Source organism: Plectropomus leopardus, chromosome 10 (genome assembly GCF_008729295.1).
Source record: "Plectropomus leopardus isolate mb chromosome 10, YSFRI_Pleo_2.0, whole genome shotgun sequence".
NCBI classification, from domain to species: domain Eukaryota; kingdom Metazoa; phylum Chordata; class Actinopteri; order Perciformes; family Serranidae; genus Plectropomus; species Plectropomus leopardus.
In genome coordinates this window covers 4433429-4444650 of record NC_056472.1, presented here as the reverse complement: position 1 = coordinate 4444650, position 11222 = coordinate 4433429, and the positions used below count along the sequence as shown (strand labels likewise).

The 11222-nt window shown below is 38.0% G+C and overlaps 2 protein-coding genes across 4 annotated transcripts; one reads left to right on the top strand and one right to left on the bottom strand.

The window, feature by feature from the left end:
* Positions 1-532: 532 nt before the first annotated feature.
* Positions 533-6266, bottom strand: maip1 (matrix AAA peptidase interacting protein 1). Its single transcript, XM_042494660.1, has 5 exons — positions 5949-6266; positions 5564-5635; positions 4441-4567; positions 2302-2449; positions 533-1294 (listed from the first exon to the last, which is right to left on the bottom strand). Exons 1-5 carry the CDS (start codon positions 6261-6263, stop codon positions 1216-1218), a joined length of 741 nt encoding a protein of 246 aa, XP_042350594.1. The 5' UTR covers positions 6264-6266; the 3' UTR covers positions 533-1215.
* Positions 6267-6519: 253 nt separating this feature from the next.
* On the top strand, positions 6520-10426 carry tyw5 (tRNA-yW synthesizing protein 5). Of its 3 annotated transcripts, none has more exons than XM_042494658.1 (8): positions 6520-6650; positions 7030-7122; positions 7294-7383; positions 7490-7534; positions 7620-7757; positions 9160-9247; positions 9362-9478; positions 10070-10426. In XM_042494658.1, exons 1-8 carry the CDS (start codon positions 6570-6572, stop codon positions 10378-10380), a joined length of 963 nt encoding a protein of 320 aa, XP_042350592.1. In that variant the 5' UTR covers positions 6520-6569; the 3' UTR covers positions 10381-10426. The 3 variants fall into 3 exon arrangements, with proteins under 3 accessions (XP_042350592.1, XP_042350590.1, XP_042350593.1); XM_042494656.1 differs by having other exon boundaries at positions 7030-7184; positions 7314-7383; XM_042494659.1 differs by having other exon boundaries at positions 6564-6650; positions 7035-7184; positions 7314-7383.
* Positions 10427-11222: the final 796 nt, after the last annotated feature.

The window sequence follows — 11222 nt, the reverse complement described above, 5'->3', positions numbered from 1 at the left end:
CTTTTTTTTTTTAAGATATTTTCTTTATTTTTGTTTCTAATTGATTGCTAATTTTTGGGTAATTTCTTGTTAAGCTGCTCATCGCCTTCTACCCATGTTTTTAGAAAAGATTTAAGGCGATTTGCTGAAGTTTCAAATTAAACAGCATCATTACTACACAGGTGTGCCTAAGGATAAGCCACTCTCCTTTTCTTGGGAAAGGAGAAGTGCTCACTAACATTATTTATTAAGTTGTGACAAACATTTGAGAGAAGTGTGTCTATTAATCAGCATCTTGATATGCCACAACTGTTGGGTGGATGGATTATCTTGAAAAAGGAGAAGTGCTCACTAGCATCAATTTTAACAAATGTGTGGCCAAAATTTGATGGAAATACTGTATATCTGCATTAAAGAAATCTGACATCTCTAACTTAAACCTGTGAAAAATGGGAGCAAATCAAATTAATTGCATTCAAACTGTGTATATAGTAGTAGTAATGTAATAATCCTTGTTGAGTGTAGAAAACACTAAATGACATAAAGGCCACAATTTCCATTTTTCAAATCTTTAATGAAACAATCAGAGGTCTGCTGCAACTGCATCACGCTGCCACATGTACACACATGGTACTTGTGTGTACCTGTGCTCCAGTCAGGTGACTGCATTAGGCTGTGTGGGGAAAAAATAAAGACAATTTTCTTTTGAGTGAAAACAAATCTGGCACATTTCATTATAACGTCTTTCTACCACACAGCCCTACAAAGAGAAACAACACGGTTTCCAAAAACATGTGCAGCAAGATCAGTCCATTAATGTCACACAACAGTTAAAATAAAGCAATCATTGATTTGAAATAATAACCGTTTCCTCTGGCAACATTACTAAATGTACAAAACATTCCAAAACAAGTAGACAAACCTAGTCAAGTTTTGATCACAGTTTGGTTTTTTTTTTGGGTGGGGGGAAGGATCAAATACAGTGGAAAAAGATGATTATGCTGCAGAAAGTTCTGTAATAAGAGATCAGTTGGCTGATGTGTCTTTTTTTTTTTTACATTGAATAGTGGAATCCAAGTTTGTTCTGGTGCTTTCCTCCGACTTCCCAGTGAGGAAATTCATCATGTTTTCCCTCATCCGTTTTTTTTCACTCAATTTCACGAAAGCAAATACTGAGAGGAATTTCATGTCTTTGAGTAGTTTCCATTGGCACCACCGCCTCAAATCAAAAGCACCTTAACCCAAAAGCTTGGAGTGTTCTATCCTCACAATGGTCCAGTCTGGAGTCACTCCTTTAGTAAACTCCCTTTGGAATCTGCCAGAAAACCAAGAAGAAAGGTCAGAACAAATACCTGATGGCACAAAAAGATTTGCAATATTATATGCAAAAGTCAGTAAACACTTAAGAAAGAAATACTCACTCTTTTTTTCTTTGTTTTGCACTTTGATTTCTTTTTTTTTGTTTGTTTTGTTTTTTAACCCTTTGAAACATGAGCAAATTAGCTAGATTTCTTTTAAAAGTATGGAAAGGAGGTGATGGGGAATTTAGCGAGAAATAGACCAAAAATAAGAAATTAATTAGTAACAAGTTACAAGATAATTATCTGAAGATAAGCAACATAAATAAATAAATGAATAAATAAAACTACAAATAAAAAGAAAGGGTAAAAAAAAAGGAAAACAATGAAAATTAGACATTGCTAAAAATGAAATATATTCCTTTTTCTAACACAGTTTTAAATATATAAGTGTAAGAATTAATAATTAGTTTTCTGGGCATATTTCCTGTATTTTAATGATATCTAATAACCCCCCACCACCTAATTTTCAGGTCACTATCTTGTCACCTTTTACTAATTAGTTTTGCAATTTGTGAGACATTTCTTGCCAAGTTGCTCATTGCCCTTTTTTCTCATGTTTTTGAAAGAAATCAAACCAGTTTTCTCAGGTTTCAGAGATTTGCATTCTTGTGAGAGACGTCTAAATGCAGCACAGGAAAACTGATGTAGAGTGAGGTGTTCAGGGGTTAATGACATAAGTTTATCTGTAAAATAAATTCATTTTGTAAACTTGTTCCCAATGCTAAACATGTCTGACAACTAACCCTTTAGGCTTTTTTTATATATTTTGTAAACAATGTTTTCCATACATTGGTATCAGGTCATCCTGTAAGGTACAAATATCTATCAGAACAGACTACTCTCTGTGTAACTTCAGTTAAAGGTGGAGCAGGTCATTCGGTCATTCATTCTGTGTAGTAGTTGTATGGTAATTTTAAAAACCCCAATAAAAAGAGTTGGGAGAAAAGAAAGAAATACTCACTCATAGTTTGCAGTTAGCAGTCTCTTTGTTTCAAGTTCTCCCTCTCTGGAAGCCATCTGGATGTCCCGGGATCCCTCCATAAAGTCATCAGGAAGGTTAGCACTTGTCAGATACCAGAAACGCATCAGAATACTGACAAATTTTCTCCCTGAAAAGAAAAGAAAAGTACTAACACTGATTATCACTGCACAAATAGAAGCATTTGGTCTATTCCATTGCATGTCTGTCTGTCCTGGAAGAGGGATCCATCCTCAGTTGCTCCTCCTCAGGTTTCTTCATTTTTCCCCACTTAAAGCCCCCGGGAACCCAAATCACCAAAAACTTTCTTAAGATGTCATAAAAAAACAAGCTCTTTAAGATTGCCAACACTAAAAGGAAGGTGAGTGGTAAGTCACAGAAATACCACGCAGGAAGGCCAAATATAGATTTGTAGATGCCTCACAACTATTACATTTAGAGTCTGAGCTGCTCTCGTCTGGCCCCGATTTAAGGGTCCCAAAAACAAGTTGTAATGTTTATAGGAAGTCTTTTATTCCCTTTGCCATTCAGGCAATGAACACAGAGTAACTAAATCAGGGAAAACCACTACCTCCATTTTCTTCCTTTTTCCCCACAACCTAATGCAGTCACCTGACTGAGGCACATGCTACATACATGTACCACGTGTGTGTACATGTGGCAGCTTAATAGGGTTAGGGTTAGGGTTGCCCGATTGTTTTTATTAAAGATTTAAAAAATAAAGAATGTGCCATTTTTTACTCAACAAGATTTATGTTTACTTATTTTATTCTTATATACATTTTCATTTAAATGCAGCAATTTGCGTTTTGGCTATCATTTTTCACAGGTTTAAGTAAAAGATCTACTATTTTTTATTGCATTCAATAGATATACTTCTCTCAAATTTTGGTAAAAAAAATCATATACACTATACATCAAATTATATATTTCAAATTATGTTACTGAACACACACACACACACACAAATTCCTTTTAATTTTCTGTTTTTAGCACTTTTCTCACTTTTTAAACTTTTGTTGCTAATTTTTAGTTTATCATCTCACTAAATAGTTTCTTGCTAATTTTCAGGTAATTTCTTGTTAAGTTGCTCATTACCTTCTACCCATGTTTTTGGAATATATCAATATAAAGCTAATCAAAAACTCAAAGTCAGCTGTCATTTAATGCTAATTTATTGATGCCAAACTGAAATCCATCAATGCTCCTTTCAATTGAGTGCGTTTGGAAACACTCACAAACAGGACCATTCGTAAATTTGGAGCGCTGTTGGAACACTGGGCGTGTCAGTGACTCTGGGAACTCTGTCTGGGGATATGGAGCAGCAAAGCACTGAACGGAGTGAATGTGTGATGAGCTTAACCATTTGTTAATTCACGGAGAAACAAAACACTCCTAGGTTTCAAACAACAGCTCTCTCATTTTACCATAGAGCGTCAGATTGGATCTAGAACCGCAGTCAGAGTCAGAGGGCTGGAGCTGATAGAGCTGTGTCACACCCACTCTGCTTTGCTGCATGGTTGTCGTCGTGGAGACGACAGACAGCTGACAAAGGTGGGATCCAAGGAGGTGTCAATCAAAACACAATCTGCTTGCAAAGCTCCTTGCAAATTCACGCTTTTGTTCTTGGGAACAGTGTGGTCCTAAATAGCTAGCTGCTGACAAATGACCTCCGTACTCTGGTATTGCCAGGGGACGCAACTAAACTGTGCCATGGTAGGTGTGTTGCTCAGGACCTAAGGAGGCGCAGCGTCGAGAGTGACGTTGTTTCGTAAAGCGCCTCAGTCATTTTCCAGTTGGCCACTATCATTTTTAACAAAGGTTAATATAACAGGAGTAAGCTGTGCATTTGTTAGGGACTATTTTCTGCTGTGGATTAATACACATTTGGTGTTATAGTGATAATTACAGCAGCAGGCAGGAGTAAATTCAAACAAACTACAGTGGGGGTGTGTTGATGGTCATGAGGGAACATATGGGTCACTCAAGTGTTTTTAATCATTTTTGGAGCTCTATGGCACAGAAGAAGAAGGCTTTGGCTTGGTAAAAATCCCTTGTCAATAGGATCAGTGCATTGCTGATTTTGGTTAAAATTTTGGGCACTAAACACTTGATACTGACCGTTATCATCATAGTAGATTCCCACATCTCCTGGTATTGTGTACACGATCTCTTCAGGATCTGCAGAGAGAGCTTTCTTGTGGCTCGATGGCAACAGGTTGCATTTTTCCTCCAGCTTTCCAACCAACTGCAAAGACATGGAAATTAGAAAGACAATCCCTTCATACAAGCTCAACTGCTTGTTCAGAGATGCTTTTCTGCAATAAACATTATCGAAGTGAAAAAACTTTATCCTTAAAACTTTATTTTACTGAAAAATGTTGACAAAGTTTTCCTTAGTGGATATAATTTACAAACGGAAAAAAGGCAATAAATAGTAATGAACTGCAACATATTGCAATGCTCATCATAGCATAACATGTTTGAAATCACAATAAAATTGTATCAGGACTAAAGTATCTTGATAATATCATATCCTGGTGCCTCTGTTGATTCTCATCCCTGATACAAACTGCAAAAACATGAATAAATAAAAACCCATTCTCCACAGATCCCACATACCACCTTTTATTCTTAACATAAACAACCAGATCTCTCTGCTTTGTATCCAATGTAACAGAGATACTGAGACATACCTGTATACTCACATTTTTTGGAAATGCTCTAAAAATAACCTAAAACTAACCAAAGATCATACTTAGCTCGCCATCTAAAACACTGAGTAAAACAGAATAACACGGAGTAAATCCTGCTTTAAACTTTGTGGCAAACTCCTTCTCCTTGCCAGGAGACGTATGTTAAAGCATTGGATAAGTGACAAACCTGCCTCAGTCATGCAGCGGCACAGTGAAACATGTCATCTAATGCATCTGCGTTTTTTTTTTTGAATAGATGGACTTTTTTTTCGTCGTCTTTGGTATCTCGTTTTTTAAATTGTTGTTATTATCGTCATCTTTTAAAATTTATTTATGTATTGTTATTAAATCGTTGGTTTTTTTGTTGTTTATTTTTAATCTGAGATGTCTCTGGGAATGTGGAGAGCACTGTGCTGTAAAGATAAAAAAAAAAACCCAATAAAAATCTATTTAATCTATTTAGGGTTATTTAAATCTATTTAATGTATAGTATGAATAGATACAGAATAGATCATGTAAGTTTGGACTTGCTGGGTTCCCATACTCACGTCTGTAGCCACGAGTCCTTCCAAAGCCTCAAACCGACACTGAGACAACAGTTTGGAGACATGGGAGAAGGCCTGCAAGAGTTACCAACATGACCTCAGTAACAGAGAAACAGCAAAACAGAACTAAAGCTGTACTAACTGCAGTTAAATGCAGATATATCGAGGCAGACAGTCGGAGAAAAAATAATGAGTTATTTCAACATCAAAGCTTGTAAACGCGCTCTTGTAGAACCCCAAATTACAGGCATGAACCTGAAAATAATTGTAATATAACATAATATGGGAGCTTTAAATTACATTTATTTTATATTTTTATTTTTTGACTGTCACGGAGGTTGAAGCTGGCTGACAACAGCAACTTTATCTCGATGATGTTTTTACAGACCTGTTTGGCTCCCTCCGTGAACTCTTCAATGCTGAAGTCTTTGTCAAAGTAAGTCCTGATCAGGAAGTAGTAGATTCGGGTCCTGAACCAGATGAAGGGGTTCGGGATGCCGACTACCACCAGACTCTGGCTGTGTCTGTTGCCGCCCCGCTCCGAGCTGTACGGCCGGGCTGCGGCTGCCACAGCGCCGGGACATGGAGACGACAGCCGCGTCTTACCGGACCGGTTCAGGACGATACTTTCATTTAAAAATAAACGCGTAAAGCTGAATGTTGACGGAAACTTGGAACAACCTCTCAACATGGGCAGCGACATCTTTTTTTCCTCTCGTTTTGTCCGTGCACTTGTATCTTCCGACGAGAAACAAACAGATACAATTAAAAATACACGGTAATGTAAGAAAAAATGAATTATGATGCCAATTCTTTTACATTTACCAAAGAATCATATCATTTTGTAATGAAAGGGCACGTTGCTTGTTTTTTGTTTTTTTTTTAAACAGTCGAATTTCACTCAGGCCTTTTTCCGTTTCTATGGGGAACACTAACAGTGTGACAGCTGTTTACACCACAGACTGGTTTCCTCTCAGTAGCTGCTGCTTTCTCAAACCAATCATGTGAAATGGAGCAACAGGAAAAAGTAGCTGTGCCAATATTTTCACAAGTAGATAAGGAAATATTTTTGCGAGACATCTATCCAGAGGTAAGATCAGCCCTGCAGCCCCGTGTCGGTCCTCATGTATCTACTGTATCCGGCGGAGCCCATACACTGTATGTACACATAGACTGTATACATACAGTCCATGTGTACATAGGGGTATCATACACAATATCTAACTAAAATATTGAAGGAATTACAAATGGCCAGTGTTTTTGCAGCGTGACTGTCTGTCATTCTGTGTAATATTTGGATGTAATGTTCTATTTCTATTTTAAATTCTTGTATTTTGGGTGTCTTTTGAGTTCATTTACATCCATGAATGTAATATTTTCAATTGAAAACAAATTCTCTTTCTATATATTTATATAAATAAATAGATAGATAGTTTAACAGTTAAATTACACCTGATGTTATTTTTCAGCGCAGACCAGCCGTGCTGAGAGGGATGTGTCTGGGACCATGCCTGGAGAAGTGGACAGTTGAATACCTTGGACATAAAGGGGGAGACAAGGAGGTGAAGATTCACGTATCCACTGTGCCACAGATGGACTTCCTTCACAAAAACTTTGTTTACAAGTGAGCTCTCTCTATCTCTCTCTCTTTTTTACAAACTGTAAAAAAAGTGCACTATATCCTGATTTTATGATGCTCACCTCACACACATCGATCATTCCTCCCTCCTCAGCTGCACGTCTTTTCTCACAGGACTCTGCCATTCAGGGACTTTGTGAAAAGAGCATCTGAGAGGAAACACTCTGACTTCTTCCTGTGTGAGGTGAGCATCATAAAATCAGGATATAGTGCACTTTTTTTACAGTGTGTAAAAAATGAAAAATTACAGTATGTAAAAAAAAAAGATAAAGTTCTTGGTTTTATTTCAGGATGAGAGCTATTATCTTCGCTCACTGGGAGAGGACGTACGAAAGGTATTAACTAGATTCGTTGTGGATTGTGAAGACAGAACATTAGGTTTTGTTCCTGAATTTTTGAACATAAATGTCTCCCTCACAGGAACCTGCTGATCTGAGCAAACAGTTCCCAGATTTGGCCGAGGATTTTCACATCCCGCACTTCTTTGAACCCGAGCAGTTTTTCTCCAGCGTCTTCCGCATCAGCTCCTGTGCTCTGCAGCTGTGGACACACTACGATGTGAGTCTCTACCTCTGTTTTACGTTTTTATTTTGACTTGCCGCCTGTCCGTAACACTGATTCACTGACCTCACAATCATGCAGTTTCAGGGCCATCGTGGAGGATGGCGTTGTGAACTTGCTTTTTGTGCAGCTCAGGTGGTGCATGAGTAGTATTGTTTTTAGAACTGATGATTTAGAGCAAGGCGTATTGAGGATAGGTCATTCTGGGCTTACCCTGGACACATCAGTGATCCTGGAGTGTTTTTTTTTTTTGATAGATCAGCTCTATTTTAATGTTTTTTATGCACTCTGTCACCTTATTTACATTAAAAGTACAAAAAAACCCTTTGTATATCAGTCTATTTTTGTTGGGAAGTAGAAAATGGTCAGTGTGGCCGGAGGCTTTATGTTTTTGGGTTGTTTGTCCATACTTCTCTTGTGAATGCTTTATCTCAAAAATGCTTTGAGGGAATTTCTTCAAATTTAGCAAAAATGTCCACTTCAGGATAAACTGATTTGATTTTAATGGTCATAGGTCAAAGGTCAAGGTCAGTGTGACCTCATCTTTCTCATTCCTGTGAATGCAATATCTCATGAACATCTTAAAAGAAGTTTTCAAATTTGGCACAAACATTCACTCAGTGATGAACTTACTAGAATTTGGAGGTCAAAGGTCAAGGTCTATGTGACCTTGCATCTGTCTCATTCTCGTGAAGGCAATAACACAAACATCTTGTGGTAATCTCTTCAAATTTGACAGAAATGTGCACTTGGACTGATAAGAATTTTGTGGTTAAAGGTCAAGGCCACTGTGACTTCGCAAAACAGGGCTGTGCTCGACTCACAATTATGCCGGTCAAATCAGATTTGTATGTTTAATAATAATATTTGACGATTGTCTTTTTCTCCATATAAAGTCTGAACGGGCTCTGTGGGATAACAAACAAGCTAATGCCGCTAATGACAGATCATAAATGCGCAACAACATTTTTTGCTAGCAATGCTAACTGCACCCTATTAACTTGCTGTGAGCTGTAAACTCACCACTTCTTCACCTTCCTCTGTGCCGCTGCCTGCATGTCCCCATCTGTAAAGGGTAGCGTGAAAGCCAAAGGCACTTAGTCTGCAGCAAACCTCAAGGGGCAGCCCTGCACAAATTATGTTTTAGGCCAAATTCTGACAAAAATTCACACAAATGTTCTGAAATGATGAGGTTGATGACATTTTATATCCAAAAGATCCGAGGTCAACTGTGACAGCGTAATGTTGTGCAAAAACACCTCTCTGGCCATTATGAAACATCATAACTCAGGAACAGAAGGGGAGATATATGGTCAAATACTGAATTGGTGACACTGGGCTTAAAACTGTTCTGATTATATGGACCCTGTTCTGAGCTCCCCCTCTTTCCTCCCTTCAGGTGATGGATAACCTGCTGGCTCAGGTGACGGGGATGAAGAGAGTGGTGCTCTACAGCCCCCAGGATGCATTGCACCTCTACCTGTCAGGCAAGCAGCTGTGGAAAGTTGACAGTTTGTTTGAAAGCTCAAAGCATAACTGTCTCCACCTAATTATATTAACAGGTTGGTATAATGCCTTTTAATTTGATCTGAATCCATCAGGTGATAAATCCGAGGTCCTCGACATCGATTGCCCAGACCTGACACGCTTTCCTGAGTTTGTGAAGGCAAGGAGATTTGAGTGTGTGCTGGAGCCTGGAGATGTGCTGTTTATCCCTGGTAAGGCAAACTGGCCTCTTTAACCCTTTAAACCAGGAGCAGCAACATTTTTCTTGTGCTGCTGTCAATCTCTTTTCCCAAATATGTAACACTGTGAACCCTGAGCAAAGTGCATAATTATTTAAAAAAATGTTGATATTTTTCCCCAGTAATTAACTCTCTCATTTTTTGTTCATGCTAACTTCTTGGTCATTTTGTCAACTTTTACTTTTCTTTTCTGTTTGCCTTTTTTTCATATTTTGAGGGATAGAAATAGGCTCACCTTCAAAGGATTAAATGCTTGTCAACACAGCACTAAGAAACTGATGTCAGTTCAGTTTTCTAAGGGTTAATATTTGATCAGGGTTGCCTAGTTTGACACGTTAGAGCAGGGACTAACGTGATTGACAGCTGCCATAAAGTCTCTTTAGCTCTGATTGGTTGTTTTCCTCCAGCTGTGGTAGATTCTTGCAAATGCCATTAGAAGCACTACGAGGAGGAGTAACAGTCTGAATATAGTGACACTTTTATTAAATATGACAAAAATTTGTCAAAGGTAAAAAAGTTTTATGTGACAGGCTTTTCATAATCCGGTGTCCCTGTTCTCCTCAGCCCTGTGGTTCCATAACACCCTGGCACTGCAGTTTGGTGTGGGTGTGAATGTGTTCTGGCGCCATTTACCTGCTGACAGCTATGACAGGAAGGACCCGTACGGTAACAAGGACCCTGTGGCTGCGACTCGGGCCCTTCAGGCCCTGGAGAGAGCACTACACACTCTGGATGAGCTCCCGGCAGATTACCGAGACTTTTATGGACGCCGCATGATCCAACGCATTCAAAAGCGGACCTACTGTGACAATCTGTCGAGCACAACGACAGAGGACAGCACATTACCCAGAAGTCAGTTTACCAAACCTGGATGAGTGTGCAGCAAAATGTGTATCAAATAAAAGACTGGTGTTACACTAATATTTATGCTTGTTTTGTCCATTTGACTTCAATCGTGGAAGTTGAATTTGATTTTAAAAGCATTGGGAAGTTGGGATGATCTATGAATTTTCAAAAATAAAATCATTATAGGGCTAATTTCAAGGGGATTAATCTTAAAGTGAAAACAACATCTACTTTTGTCCCCGCCCCAGATTTTCTGTGTTGGTGTCACCATTGCAAAGATAACTGGATCCCTTTTTCCTCACAGCTTTCCCAGCTAGCAGGGAACGTTCCCTCAACATTGGCTAATGTTCCCTATAAGTTTCAATAATATTTTAAAGAAAACAATTTTAATCTAATGTTCAAAGAATGTTTTAAGGTTGTTTATCATTTCAAATAATGTTCCTGTAAGGTTAAATGGTGACTAAGACGTAACGTTATATAACTGTAAAATTTTTAGGATGCTTTGGTAATGTTTGGAGGTGACAGATTATAAAATATTCTTTTTTATGAAATGTTACCACAATGTTACAGGAGAACAAAGGAAGAATGTTTTCAAAGCAACATTCAGAAAATGTTATTGAGGACTGAGATTACAGGCCTTTGAAAATGTAATGTGATGTGATATGTTTATTTTTATTTTATCTTTTTACATTTTCTGATAGGATGTTACCCAAAGTTTTAAAATACACTCTGGGAATATAAAGAAAATTTCCCTCTGAAAACATTACTAAAACATTCTGTGGTTGCATTTTAATGTTCTCAGAATGTTTTTATAACCAGAAATGGCTAGCTGAATTGCAAAAAGGTTCTATATATTTTGCTTGCAGGGAAC